A 15,978-nucleotide genomic window follows, 5' to 3' on the forward strand; every position below is an offset into this window, starting at 1 on the left:
GCTGGTCAGGGAAGTCCATTAAGGAAAACCCCACAGTTAGCAACTTTTTACTTAACGATAATTTCATCCTTTGAAAGCAGAATCTGGGGTGGTCACTCTTTCCCACTAAAAGGGCCCCTTGTTCTGGACCTGTGTGTATCTCTCAAGAAAGGCAGTTTTTTCTTGAACTCTTTGGTTCTTAATATCACCAACTCCAGGTTCCTCAGGAGAATTACTTGGCTCATTACTTCTCAAAAAAGGGAGAAGAAAGGTTCTTAAATATAATACAGGTCAAGTTTAGGGCATCTATTTCCTCAGAACAAAAGAAGTACCTAAAATACAAAATATTCATAAGCAAGAACTGACAAAGATTTATCAACAAAACATCCACTTATAACTTCTATTATACTTTTGTGAGAAGTTGATCCTGAAAACACTAAGACATGAATGGCTTGGTGGGACAATTGTACCAGCACCTTCCCTTCACCTGGGCTCTGAAACATCCAAACACAGCTCTTTAAAAAACTCTGTCTTCTGATGAGCCAGATGGGTTACTTAATTTCTAATTTCCTCTATCTGTAATATGAAGACTAAAAAAAGGTCTAAAAATAAACAAACAAACAAAAGGTTGGTATTCAATGCTTGGGATCACATCTTTCATCTATCTTCCTACAATTGTTGGCATTAGATTTATGAGTCTCCACCAGGTAGGGTTAGCATTTTATCAGCACTCTGTTTCTGCACTAAGGTTATAGGAAGATTGACTCAGCTAAGTTTCAGATTCTGGAGAGCAGCCTCCCCTCTACCTTGGAGCAGTATCCCGCTGTGTTTGCTATTTGCTTATCCAGCTGTGACTAGGAGAGACCAAGTGGCTATAGCTAGGACATATCTGAGAATTTTTTTCAAGGAAGAAGGGCTCAATAAGAGCTGCTGACAGACCTATAGAGGGTGATGAAACCAATTTTTCAAGTCTAGTTGATTGGGATATCAGAAATTGGAATGGAATTAGAATAAGAAATTAGAAATCAGTTTTGAGGGGAAGTTTATGAGTTTTGATCTTGGATATTTTGAATTCCAACAGATGTTGGGATACCTAAGTAGAAATATCTATTAAGCATTAAGTGATATTAAGGTTTGGTGAGAGGTCAATGTTGAAGACCGTTTAGAGTCATTAACATAGATGTGGTCATTGAGAGTAAATGGCTGAATTCATTAAGGAAACCAGCATAGAAGAGGAAGAGAAGAATTGGAAATTGAGCTTCAGGAAGAAACTGGTGCAGTGATGGTGAACCTTTTAGAGACAGAGTGCCCCCAGCCCACCCTCACCATGTGCTCTGCCCGTCTTCCCACTGCATGCTGGGTGTGTCCCACCCCTCTTACTCCACACAGAGAAGGAAGGAAGTACTCTCATTGGGCTGCTGGGCAGAGGGGCAGGGGAGGTGAAAAAGTGTCATCAGGTGTGGTGGAAAGGGGGTGGGGAGCAGCTCCACCTGAGTCACTCAGCCTTTCTAGTAATGAGCCTGGGGGTGTGTGTGGCAGCTGTATGCCCATAGAGAACACTGTGCCATAGGTTCACCATCACTGAACTAAAGTAAGTGGGTAGGAGGACAGAAATAAAGAAGACAGGAAGACAATTAAGAGTAGAATTTGAAGAAGTAGATGGTCAATAAGGTTCTATGTTTTACAGAATTCAAGGGAAATGTAGCTCAAGAAAAGGTCATTATATTCATTGATTTAAAGTCTTTGTTGATCTGAGAAAATAATTTGGGTAATGACTGCTAGGGAAATGTGGGGTCTATGCCCATCCCTAAGGGGTCTCTAGAGATTTGGAAAAACTTCCCATTATTTCCTTCTAAGATGATGATAATCATGATGATAATAAATAGCAAACATTGTGCTAAGTGCTTTAAAATTATCTAATTTGATTCTCACAAACACCCTGGGAAGTAGGTGTTATTATCCCCATTTTACAGATGAGGAAATTGAAACAGATCAATTAAATGACTTGCCTAGGATCATATTGATAAGGTTGAATTTGAACATAGGATTTCCTTACTCTAGGACTAGTGCTATCTCCTGAGCCACCAGTCATCTCAAGATCTTCTAGGTGAAAATAAGTTAGGACACCCTTGAAAGAAAAAATAAATTATAAAAGGGTGCCTAGAGAGGGGAGAGGAAAAAAGAGAGGAACAAGATTAGAAGGAAATAGGGTCTATTACACATCTGGGGAAGAGGGTTTGGCTTTAATGAAAGAGGATATTCATCCTATCTTCTGTGTGACTTTGCAGCCCAAATTTGGTTTAGTCATTTGTAAAATGAATGTGATTGAATTGGTGCATGAAATTTCTTCCAGTTCTAAATCTATGATCCTATTGCCATGGGGGAAAGGAAGAGACGGGTATAGAGGCATAGATATTAGGTGAAGTAAGGGGTAGGTGAATGAGCTGTAGATGAATGGCCTATAGTGAGAAATGTAGGATTATGACAACAGCTGCTAAGAATGAGGCTGGGAACTTGAGAAATTCAATAATTAAAAATTAAGAGAATGAAGTCTTATGGAAAATTACAGTACAAAGAATCCAATGAGGAGGCCATGGAGCCAAGAAGATAAAGACTGTGGTTCTGGCCTTATACATTCCTGAATTATGACCAAAAGTGAGAAAGTGTTAATTTGAGAAATACTCCCATGATTCAAAGAAAGCTGGGAAACTAGGAGGGTAAGACAAGATAAAAAGAATATGACATATTCAGACATTATGTCACACATTGATGTTGGGTAACTCAAGGCACCATTGTATTAATTTACTAAAAATTCTGAATTCATTTGTACACCTATGGACACTGTTGCTGAGAGACTACTTCAGACAGTGCTCCTCCATCTTTCCCCTTTTCCTAAATAAAACTGCATTTTCTCTGATAGCATCTACGTCTTCTTTCTGCTCATTAGAGTGATTTCTGGGTTAGAGGGATTTCTGGCTTCCACACACTAATTATATTATATATTATAACTGCAGATAATGTAAATTTTTTGACTTAATGTTTAGTTTTGCTGTACTGCTTTTCATCTTTGCTATAAGGCATATTCCATTCAGGAGGCATGGGAAAAGGGATATGCTAGGAAATTAAAGTAATGTAAAAATGAAAGCTCTCAATAAAATTTATGAAAGGAAAGAAGAAAGGAAAGAAAGAAAAGAGTCACTTCTAAATCCTGACCTGGTGACTCAAGTAGAGCATCATCTGATGGGCAATTCAGATATTGTCCCCAACTAAAATCAATACATAAATAGTAGAATAACAGATTTTTCTCCAATTATAATAGAAGTATGAAATATGTTTGTACATAGTAGAAGCTTAATGTTTGTTGAAAATTGAAAGAGCAGGTTGAAGCCAGATTATAGAGGGCCTTGAATGCCTGGATAGGGAGGCTATATTTTATTTTGTATGCCATTAAAGTATAAAAAACTTTTTAAAAATATGTATTTAATTTTAAACAATGACAAAATTGAATAACCATGCACTTTTAACTTATGCTTTTAATATTTTTATGGCTTATTAGTTATGATCTTTATGTTTTCTTCTGCATTATTACATTAATCTCAGTAATTATATATAATTTTTCTTTAATATTAAGGTTTCAGTTAGGGTTTGCTTTTCTAGTTTTGTTTTCTTCCCATCACATTGTTTTATGTCTTTCCAATTTTTTTTATCTCTCATATTTATAATTTATTATAGTATTATATTTCATTGACATATCATAGTTTGTTCATTTAATCACTATTTGACATTTTAGTTGTTTCCATTTCTTTGCAATTAAAAATAATACTGACATATGTATATATTTTCTTTGATGGCACTCTTATGATATATTGTTAATGATGTGATCTTTGAGTCAAAGTATATGATCATTTTTTGTGACTACTGTTATTAACTGTTAGATTTCCCCCTAAAAGGGTTCTTTGCAAATTGCAATTCTACCAGGAATATATTTATATATTTAATATATTTATGAATGTAGCTATTTCTCCATAATCCTTTTTAGCATAGAGTTTTGTCACTTTTCCTTATTTTTTTGACCAGATTCAGAGGTTATTATTTCAAATTTTTACCCTTAAATTTTTCTGATTATACATATAAACATACATATATATACATACATAAATGCATGTATGTGCTTTTGCAAATGGTCAATTTTTATCAACAGACTATTTTTCTAGAAGTGATTGGTTATTACTAATGATTTTCAAGTCAAGAGACATGATAGAAAGATTAAGAGTTGGAAGAGATGTTAGAGATCATCTATTTCAACTGAATCATCTGAAAAATGTGAAACTGGCCCCTGCCAGGAACCCTTTGGTTGGAAGTCTTGAATATTTTCCTTAAGTCTATGGAAAAAGTCTGTCACGTTGTTATTTACATATTGAATATTGTTGGGGACAATATCTGAATTGTCCATCAGATGATGCTCTACTTGAGTCACCAGGTCAGGACTTGGAAGTGACTCTATTCCTTCTTTCCTTTCTTCCTTCCTTTCATAAATTTTATTGAGAGCTTTCATTTTTACATTACTTTAATTTCCTAGCATATCCCTTTCCCCCTCTCCTTCTGAATGGAATATGCCTTATAGCAAAGATGAAAAGCAGTATAGCAAAATTAAACAGTAAATAAAAAGTTTTACATCATCTGCATTATTCTATACCCATAGCTCCCTACTTCTAAAAAGAAGGGAGGTACTTTCTCATTTGTTTTTTGAGTTCCAAGTTTAGATACTATAATTTCAGAGCATTGTTTCAATTTATTGTTCTTTCCATTTATGTTGTTTTAGTAGTTCTTGCATACTTCATTTTGCATCAGTTCATTCTTCCCTCCATTCCCCATTTCTTGTAATATTCCATTACGTTCCCACATGACAGTTTGTTTACAAGACAGCCCTTTTCTAAGAGGCTACAGTAAAGAAGGTCAACTGGAAAGTGCTCAGCTTGCATAGCCTTAGACAGCAACACTGGGTTCCTCATTACTGTGCCCCTGGTAACACTGGTGGTTATTAAAGCAACTTTAATTTATCCCTTGCTGGCTGGATCTGAATTTAATGGGATGTAATGACAAATTGTACAAAATTTGAAATGATGAAAATTGCTGTTTATTCTTAGTCTCACACCCATGATGGATTCAATTTTCTCAGATCACTTAAAAAAAAAAAAAACCCAAAACAACCCTTACCGTATGTCTAAGAATCAATGTATTGGTTTGGTGACTTTGAAAAACACAGAACTATTATATAGTCAGATAAATCACTCTTTAATCAAGGAAAAGGGGTTCAGTGTGATAGTAGGCCTCCACACAGAGCTGTGTGCTAACAACCCCACAGAGTGGGAGGATTAAACTCTGGCTACTCTGGACTGACCCCTGGGAGAACCAACTGCACTAGATTGACAACTCTAAGGAACAAAAGAATTTGGTTATACCATTTGGGAAACAGAGGGGCGGGGAAATATGTTTGATTGACATTACAATGGTTACCAGGAAATGGGAGTGTTCAAACTATACTGATAAAATACAATCAAGCTTGGGAAAAGAATCATAGCTAGAGGCTAGGGTCTAAGGGAAGGGGCTGCTTACAATAGAGACTAAAGGATGGTCCCTGCCTAGGTATGGGTCTTGGTGAAGGGTCTTTGATACAATAGGACCCATTATTCAGTCTGAAACTGCTAGCCTGAGATTCCCTTCAGGGTGGATTCTCACAGGAACAGGGAACAAACTTTGGGGTCTCCAATTTATAAGCTAGTCCTAAAACTTGGGGTTCATCAGATATTACCAGGCTACAAATTTGGGGTTTCTAGATTCCATGTTGACAGGTTCCAAGGCAGAAGAGTGGGAAGGGCTAGGCAATGTGGGGTAAGTGACTTGCCCAGGGTCATACAGCTAGGAAGTGTCTGAGGCCATATTTGAACCTAGGACCTCCTGGCTCTGGGCCTGGCTCTCAATCAACTGAGCCACCCACCTATCCCCACTGTGAATCTTAAAATTTCTCAAACTCTACCTTGGAACATTATCTTAAGGTTATGGTTAAGGTTATTCCCCATTTAAACAATTGAGGTACTTGATCAGGAATGTATTGGGAACTCTAACATTACTCCACCCATACTTAGGCATACTTTAGGGGAAGATAAAGTTGTAAACTCCTTACTGAACAATGAAAAAGTACTTAACCCATACTTATAGTGAGGCAAAAGCCCTTAAGCTAGGTCTATTTTTAGATCTAATACAAAAGGGTGCTAAGTACCTATGAAGGTCAAATTAATCACTAAAAGATCAGGCAACTTGCAAGGGGCAAGCTTAACAAAGAGGTGTGAAGTACTCAGAAGATATAATCTACCCAGAGAAGGTGAGAACAAAAAACTAAGAATGGACTGTCCTAGGAAAAGCGTCTACTGTGATTGGTAGACGTGAAAAATTAGGGGAGGTGACACAAGAGAAATTTCTCTTTTTAAAAGTTTCTGTCTGAACCAGTTCAAGGTAGTTTGATTTAATTCATTTTTGGAAGCTGAATTGGAGGTCAAGAGTCAGAGGAGGCTGCTGGGTCTCTGAACACTAGAGTTTGGCTTAGAAAGATCTTGTGGTAAGTGATTAAAGACTGACTTAGGTTTCTCTCTTAAAGAGAAAGGCCTAGGGTAGGCCCTAGCCTTTTCCTATTATTTCCTCTTACTCTGTCTCTCTCCATTTCCTTAATTCCTTGATTTGTATTAAAATCTCCATAAAACCCAGCTGACTTGGGTATTACATATTTGGGAATTTTTCCCATGGCGACCACTTATTTTTTATTTAATTCAAGACACTAAAATTATCTTTACAGTTTTGGCAATTCAAAGTCTTAAACCCATATTTTCGTGGTCACACCACTCAGATCACTTTTTAATGCACAGATGGATTCAAAGACTCGGCATGCTGTGATCATATTGAAGATTGTACTTGGAATAAAAAGGAAAAGGAAACTCATGTATAGGAACATTTATCATCAACCACTTTCTAGGCCTTTCCAATTCTGTCTCAGATCTTCAGTGAGGAAGAGAGAAATTCACAAATGTACACACACACAGCTCATGGAAAGGAATAAAAAGAGTATATACTGTTCTAGATTCAAGCTGAAATGTCTACTGTAAGATAAGTCCTGGAGTCCACAGTATGTCTGTGATAACACAAAGGTATTTTACTCTTCATTTGCTGCTGTTTCATTTGACAATATCCCTCTCGATAAAAGTTCACTCAAATTGCTGCCTTTGTAGTTCTAGAGTCCACTTTACCATGTAATAGAAGTATTACCAGAATACAAATGTTGCTTTTTGGAAAGTTAAAGTGCATGTCATTTCTTAATACTCTAGAATGGGGAAAACCAATGGAAATACACAAGTCCAGGCCTAACATTTTTAGTACTTTTCCATGCAGATTTGTTCATGTGTGAGAGGGTGGGTATGTTTGTCCAGTGCTTATTACTTAGAAAGTTCGGACCATTATTGTGTATTGATAATCATTTAGTTCCAAAATAGCCTTGTGAAAATGTCATGCCCTATGTAACAGCAAAGTAACATAAAACATTTTATAAACCAAAAAAAACCCCTAAAACTTCAAAAGTAGGAAGATAGTGAGGGACTTTCACTCTCTGGCTCACCTAGGGACCAAGAGGGAAATTAATTTTTCTAGCCTTAACTAGCTGAACAGGAGTTACAATAACTGGAAATCTCAGCAACTTTTCATCTTTTTTTCCCTCCTGACTTCTCTCTGGTTGCTATTTCTTGCTTAAAGGCTTAGAAGTTCTTCCCTTAGATCTTCTGACTGGTGCCAATTATTATGTCTGTGCTCCAGATCTAGTATGTGGTCACACTCTTAGAACTCAAAATTGCAAGATCAGAAGAAGACAGGATAGGACAATGAAGCATCTTTTTATTCTATTTTATGGCTTCTTCTCCAAGACAACATAGTTTCTACTGTCCTGAATTGGGGAAATGTTGGGCAAGTCTTGTGCCCAGTTGGTATATCTCATGAATTAGACACTGTTTCCCTCTGTGGAAGATTTCCTGGGAACTCCACTGTGATAAAACAGGTGAGGCACTGGCCACATAAAAAAGAAATTATGAGCACATTAGGAAAGTGACTTGGATAGCAGTGGAAGAAGGACCAGTTAAGAAGCTATCAGGGTAGTTGTGAAGAAACAGACTGATATCATGGGAACTTGCCCTCCAGATGATCCCCTAATGGACCCCTTGTCCCAAGAACTAAGGTTGACATGTCCTTATTTATGTAAGTTCACAAGGATATGATCTCCGGGTTCACTGACCTGATCTAGGTCACCATGACCATATGTTAAACATCTGGGTAGCAAAGGCTAAGGTTGATGTGCCTTCCCTTTTGGCACCTGAGTGTCAGGACAACCCGCCCCCCCTCTTCTATCCCCTCTAGGGGGATAGAACCAGGCTCACACAATGCTTGAGGTCTTTCACTTCTTGTGGAGACCTAGGCTATAACTTGAATAAAGTACCTCTTGTGTATTGCATTACCGTGTGTGTCCCTTCCTTGGAATCTGAACCAGAACTGGACAGAACATTTGGGGACTCGTTTGGGATTCCAAAGGTTTGGACCACATAGTGGTAAAGGTACTTGAATCCTTGAAGGGAAATCTGAGTGTGTTTGTCTGTGTGAATGTGTATGGGGAAGGGAGAGTCTGGACTGCGACATACGGCCAAGTGGCTGGCAGATTCTGTGCTCCTTGGATTATAAGGAGACAGCCTGTTGCCAAGTCAGATCCATAAATGCCCCCTTTCACCTGTTTCTGAGTGAGGACCTGCCAAGTATGCTGTGTCTGAGTCCCGCGAGGGACCGGGCTAGAACGGCTGGGAAGCAGAAGTATTGTTTCGAGAGATTGAGAGATTTTCCTTCTAGAGGATTTGTTAAGAGCGCTCAGTAGGAACTCTGGGGTGGTTAGAGGTCCCCAGCCCAAGTTGGACTTGGGACAGAAACTTTGGGGTGGTTAGAGGCCCCCAGCCCAAGTTGGACTTGGGACAGGGACCGGGTCCCTGCAACAGAAGTTCAAGTCCTCTGAGGACCCAATGAGTCCTAAGGAGCACTGTTAGATGGTGAGTGTGAAAAATTTCCATTCTGGCAGATGTGCCGAGGAATAGGATCTCTAAGATAAACCCCTGGGGTAGGAGGAGTGTACTCTTGCCTGCCCCAAAACCTAGTGAAAGTCTGTATCTCTGTTGTTTGTCTTCCATGTCTATTTGTTGTCTGGCCTTTATTGTTTGTCTCATGTGTCTTTCTATACTTGGGCCTTTAATAGCCCTCATGGGCCAACAAACATCTACCCCCTTAGATTTGGTCCTGACTCACTCCCCCCTTAGATTTGGTTCTGGCTCACTTCTCCGTCTTTAAGGAGCAAGCCCAGAATCTCACCCTCACTATTAAGAAGGGACGCCTTGTCACCTACTGTGATTTGAAGTGGCCTACCCTTGAGCTTGAAGGGAGGCACCTTTAACTTGGGGGTCATCTCCTGCCTCAGTTTGTGTATCCTGGACCCCGGACCCTCCAATCACCCACATCAGGCCCCATATATAATCACCTGGCAGGATCTGGTTCTGAATCTACATTTGTGGTTGCAGCCTTTTCTACAACCTTTGCAACATTCCCCTTCCCTACCCCCCCTCAAGGCAGGACTCTCCCCAAGTTCTGGCTCTCCAACTACAGGCGACTGCTTCGCCCCCTTCCTCACCCAAGAAACCAGTTCTACAGGATTCAGACAATAGCCCCCCTGATCTTCCCCCACTCCCTTATGCCCCCTTGTATCCTGACCTGAATCATCTTCTGGGGGAGACAATTGCAGCAGCTAGCCCCCACTTTAGACCCCTGGCAAGTTGCACAAGGGGGAGAGGGAGGGCACCAACCCCAGACCCCAAGGCTGAGAAACCTTCTTCTACTAGTGCCATCTTACCTGTGCAGGTCATGGGCCCTTCAGTTCCAGTGGCCCCCCCTGACTTTACCAATATTGGCCATTTTCCTCCAGTGACCTCTATAATTGGAAGGCCCCAAACCCTCCTTTTCCCCAGGAGCCCCCAAAACTTATCGATCTATGCGAATCTATTATGTCTACCCACAGTCCCACTTGGGACGATTGTCAGCAGCTTTTGCAGGTCCTTTTCACCCTCGAAAAGCATGAATGCATCTTCATGGAGGCCCACAAAAATGTGCCTAATGGGGTTGATGGCCATCCCATGACCCAGTAACACCTCATCGAAGAAGCCTTCCCTCTCACTTGTCCCAATTGGGATTTTGAGCAACCTGAAGGTAGGGAGTGTCTCCGTGTCTATCGCCAGATTCTCATAACCGGTCTCTGGGCTGCGGCCCGCAAGCCCACTAATTTGGCCAAGGCTAATTTAGTTAGGCAAGGGGTGGATGAAAGTCCAGCGCTTTTTTAGAACATCTGCAGGAGGCATTCCGTCTGTATACCCCCATGGACCTCCAAGCAGAAACTAGTCGGGCTGCCATCCTTTTAGCCTTTGTTAACCAAGTGGCACCAGATATTCACCTCAAGCTCCAGAAGATGGAGGATTTAGGGAACCAGAGTATATCTGACCTCTAATGAATTGTGGAGAGGGTTTTTAACACCTGGTTTTAAAACACAGGTTTTAACACCTGAGAAACTCTGGAAGATAGGGCTGAAAGAAAGGATCTGAAAGAAAAAGAGGAGAGAAAAAGGAGAGATGAGAGGGAAGAGAAACGCAGGCAGGAAGAGAGGCAGGAAGACTGTAGATGCCAAAAAGAGGTGGCCCACATCCTGGCAGCCAGCCTGGTTCAGACTCCTCAGACTCCTCCAACAGGTAATCTGAAACCTCAAGGGATACCCTATATACTTGTTCCTCAAAGGCTACCGGGGAGGAGGAACGGGTATTTTAACTGTGGCAAAGAGGGCCACTGGGCACGAAATTGCCCTCAACCCTGCTGGGGGGTGGGGTGGGGCGAGAGAGAAGGCAAAATATCCTTGCCCTTCAAGGAGAGGAGGATTGAAGAGGACAGGACTTGTCATCCCTCCCCAAGTCCTGGGTAACCACTAAAGTGGAGGGAAAACCAGTTAAATTTTTGGTAGACACAGGAGCTGACAAATCAATCCTTAGGAACCCCCTTGGAGACGTTTCTTTGTGGGCTAGTTGGGTCCAAGGGGCCACTGGAACCTGTTGCTATAATTGGACTATGAAACGCTCCGTTAATCTAGGATCCCATCTGGTGTCCCAATCTTTTCTCGTTATTCCAGAGAGTCCTGCTCCCTTATGGGCCAGGATCTTTTGCACAAAATTGGGACCCACATTCATTTTACAGACTCAGCAATTTCTGTCACAGACAATACTGGTGCCCCCTTACAGGTCTTGACTTTAACCCTCCCAGAAGAATACCGCCTCTATGAGCCCCTCTATTCCCAACCACCAGCTTCCATCCGTAAGGATGTCCAGTTGCGGGTGGATTGGGCCCCTGGGGTATGGGCGGAACTCTCTGGGGTAGGTCTGGCCAAAAACAGACCCCCCCCTCATTGTCACCTTAAAACCAGGTGCAATGCCTATTTGGATTAAACAATACCCTATGACCCTGGAGGCCCGAAGAGGTATTACCCCTCAGATCAACAGACTCCTAGGCTTGGGTATCCTGGTACCTTGTCACTCCCCCTGGAATACTCCCTTACTACCGATCCGGAAGCCAGGAGGGATAGAATACCGCCCAGTCCAGGACCTAAGGAAAGTGTACACTAGAGATGAGGACATCCATCCAATTGTGCCTAACCCCTACACCTTGCTCAGCTCTCTCTCTCCCGACTTGACCTGGTATACTGCTCTAGATCTGAAGGATGCCTTCTTCACCTTACCCCTGGAGCCCTCCAGTCAGCCAATTTTTGCATTCAAATAGTTTAATGAGAGTACCCAGACCTCCTCACAACTCACCTGGACTACGCTACCTCAAGGGTTCAAAAATAGCCCCACAATGTTCAGTGAAGCTTTGGCTTAGGACCTTCAAGATTTTCAAACTACCCACCCTGAGGTCATCCTCCTCCAATATGTGGACGATCTTCTTTTGGCCGCCCACACCTCAAATGATTGCGAGCAAGCCACCCTAGCTCTTTTAAAGATCTTGGACCACTTAGGCTACCGTGTAAGTGCCAAAAAGGCATCCCTGGTTCAGCTGGAAGTCAAATTCCTGGGGTATAAATTGAAAGGTAGCCATAGATGGCTAACTCAAGCCATGAAAGACACAATTCTTCAGATTCCACGTCCCTCCACAGCCAGACAGCTCTGTGAGTTCCTTGGCTCTGTGGGTTATTGCATATTGTGGATACCCTCCTTTGCTAAAATTGAGCAGCCCTTATACAATCTGACCAAAGAGTCCCCAGACTGGGAATGGACCCCACAGGCCAAAGAGGCCTTCCAACACCTCCATAGGGTCATGCTTGAGTCACCAGCCCTAACACTTCCAAATCCCAAAAAATCCTTCCAACTCTTTATTGAGGAGAAACATGGGGTTGCAAAAGGGGTGTTAACCCAAAGGTTAGGGCCCTGGAATAGACCAGTGGCATATCTTTCAAAATGCCTTGACCCTGTAGCAGCTGGGTGGCCCCCTTTTCTTCACACTGTAGCCGCGGCTGCCTTGTTAACTAAGGATGCTGACAAACTGACTTATGGACAATCTTTAATTCTCTCTACCACCCATGCTATTGAGGGGATATTGAAACAGCCACCGAGCCACTGGTTTTCACACACCAGACTGGCCCATTACCAGCCACTATTATTAGATACTTCATGCATCTCGTTCAGGGTCATCTCTTCACTCAACTCGGCTACCCTACTGCCCAATCCAGCTCCTACCAGTCTGGCCCCTATACATGATTGTGGAGAGGTTTTAGTGGAAGTGATCACTGCTTGACCCGAGTTATAAGATGAACCCCTACTGAACAGTGACCTAATCCTATTCACAGATGGCAGTAACTTTCTTGAAAATGGGCACTGCTTGGCCGGGGCAGCCATCGTGAATGCAGCAGGTGAGACTGTGTGGGAAGCAGCCTTAACTGAAGGAACCTCAGCCCCAAAAGCTGAGTTGGTTGCCCTAATGCAAACCCTTAGGAAGGCAGAGGGGAAAAGAGCCACGGTATATACAGACAGCAGGTATGCCTGCATGTGCATGCCCTGATATATTGGGAAAGGGGGTTTGTTACCTCTGGTGGAGCCCCAGTCCGTAATCTTCCTGAAGTCCAGGATCTCCTATCGGCAGTCTGAGAATCAAAAGCAGTAGCCATGGTACAAATTCCTGGGCATTAGAAGGGAGACTCCTTGGAAGCCCGAGGGAACAGATTGGCAGATTGGGCAGCCAAACAGGCAGCTCGGGGACAAGTCATGATCCTCACCGCAACTACCATTCCACCACCACCAGATGGAGAACCCCAATATACTGAGGAAGACCTTACTTAGATTAAGAGCCACCTAGGACAAGCAGAGAGGGCTTGGTAACCATGACCCCAAAAGGAATCTTCTCCTTCCAGAGGCATTAGGGCAGCTCCTTACTACCCACTTGCACCACCTCTCCCACCTAGGAGACCAAAAACTTGCACAATTCTTGGACAAAGGCAAACTCAAGTATATAGAGAAGCCAATTCCTTTGCCGGCTGGTTGACTCTTGCACAGCATGCCAACTCCTCCGTGCAGCCAAACCTGACAAACACATTGGGCAGAGAATAAGGGGACAAAGGCCTTGCCAACATTGGGAAATTGACTTTACTGAAATAAAACTGGGAAAGTTTGGGTTTAAATATCTCCTTGTTCTAGTTGACACCTTCTCAGGATGGCCAGAGGCGTTTCCAACAGACCAAAACTACGTTAATAGTTGCAAAGAAACTTCTTGAAGAAATCATCCCTCAGTATGGGTTACCTGAGACCATTGCCTCAGACAATGGTCTGTTCTTCATGAATAAAATTACACAAGGGGTGGTCACAGCTCTGGGGACAAATTGGAAATTGCATTATGAATATAACCCCCAGAGTTCAGGCCAGGTAGAAAGAATGAATAGAACAATTAAGGAGACTTTAACCAAATTGGTCCTCAAGACTGGTGTGGACTGAGTGACCCTCCTTCCCTTGGCCTTGTTCCAAGCCCAGAACACCCCAGGACCCTCATCCTTAACTCCTTATGAAATCCTGTATGGTTCCCTACCCTGCATTCTACCCACATTCCCAAACCCGAGGGAAAGAAACATACCTCCTGAACTACAGCCTATGCTGTTGAATCTAGCATATTTTCAAAAGGACCTTTGGCCTTGAGTCAGGGATCACTTTTAACCTGCCCCTTATGACCCCCACCCTTACCAACCTGGTGATTGGGTGAGGGTTAAAAGACATCAGAAAGGTTTCTTACAGCCCTGGGGGAAGGGGCCCTTTGTAACCCTCTTTGTTACCCCCTCTGCACTCAAAGTGGACGGGATTGGACCCTGGATACACCATTCCCATATCTGGAAAGCAACACCTGCTAACTTGCCACCCACTGACTCCTGGATTGTCCATAAACACCCGTCCAATCCACTCAAGCTCCGAGTGTCCTGTAGAAATGCGGCTCCTGATGATCCTGTACTTCCTGCTCCGCCAACCCCATGATTTGGTACAAGAATCTCCTAATCCCCATCAACCCTGGCGATGGACTCTGCAGAGATGGGAAGACCAGGTTGTCGTCAAGTCGGTCACTACATCAGGGGCCCCTTCCTTCACAGTGTAACCTTGTGATTTGGCCCCCATAAACCCTTGCCTGAAGCAGCTCAGATGCTATCTCTGCCCCGCTTCAAACCCTGGTAGATCTTATTGTAATCAGCCCCATCACTATTATTGTGCCTACTGGGGCTGTGAGACCCTTGCCACCGACTGGGTCCCTGGGGTTCCTGACACATGGCTCACACTTCGATGGGGCCCTTATGGCTGTACTCCACGTGAGGTTGATGGGATGGGACACACCTGACCATCGAAAAGGGGAAACTGCCAGTACCTCAACCTCACTGTAATCCAACCAACCCATGATAGCTGGTTGACAGGAAAAACTTGGGGATTCCATTACTATTTGAATGGATATGACCCAGGGGGTCTTTTGCTCATCAAAAAATCACCCGTACCCAGAACCCCAGGTGCTGTTGTGGTTGGACTGAATCCTGCCTTGTGAACCCCAGCCATACCCAGAGCCCCAATTACTGCTGGACTAAATCTGGCCTCAGCCGCTGCTGGACCAAATCCCACCTTTCGACCCCTAGCCCCCAACCTTCCTATGTATCCCCCTGATGTTCTTAGCCCCCTGTGGCCTATAGTTGAATATTATTCCTTGAATAGTTCCTTCCCCAATCTTACTTCTTGTTGTTGGCTTTGCCTGAGTGCAGCCCTCCCCCCACCCTTACTATGATGCCATAGCCCTAAATGCCAGCTACAACTCCTCCCAGAACGATTCCCCTCCCGAGTATAACTGGGGAGACCAGAAGGTTGGCCTTACCCTCCAGTCTATCACAGGTTCTGGCATCTGTGTTGGGAATCTTACCCTAGCCCCTTGTACTTGCATCCCCAATACACCTAAGCCCTCAGCTAAGTATCTCATTCCACCCCAGGGAACCCAAAGGGCTTGCTTGAGGACTGGCCTTACGCCCTGTGTTTCAATGGCTTCCTTGTCCCAGGCATACTGTATGCTAGTTATGGTCCTACCCAGGATCCTCTATCACAGTAATGATCAACTCCTAACTGCTTGGCAGCAACCTCCACACCTCTGAGAATGCAGTGAACCAGTCCTAGCCATGACCCTTGCATCTATTTTTGGTTTAGCAGGGCTAGGAACAGGGATAGCCTCTATTCTCTCCTTTAAAGCAGACCTAAGCTCCCTACATGTTGCAGTCAATACTGACCTCCACCGCATTGAATAGTCCTTGGAGGCCTTAGAGAAATCCCTCACTTCCCTCAG

At 43.1% G+C, this 15,978-nt stretch overlaps 1 protein-coding gene across 1 annotated transcript in view; it reads right to left on the reverse strand.

Annotated features, from left to right (window-relative positions):
• LOC100020566 (basigin-like) overlaps nt 1-10,232 on the reverse strand; it is a 29,756-nt gene extending 19,524 nt beyond the window's left edge. The window contains 1 exon segment of the mRNA XM_056821013.1: nt 10,119-10,232. Coding sequence (XP_056676991.1) covers nt 10,119-10,232 — 114 coding nt within the window.
• Between the last annotated feature and the right edge of the window lie 5,746 nt (nt 10,233-15,978).

Source organism: Monodelphis domestica, chromosome 3 (assembly GCF_027887165.1).
Source record: "Monodelphis domestica isolate mMonDom1 chromosome 3, mMonDom1.pri, whole genome shotgun sequence".
NCBI lineage: Eukaryota > Metazoa > Chordata > Mammalia > Didelphimorphia > Didelphidae > Monodelphis > Monodelphis domestica.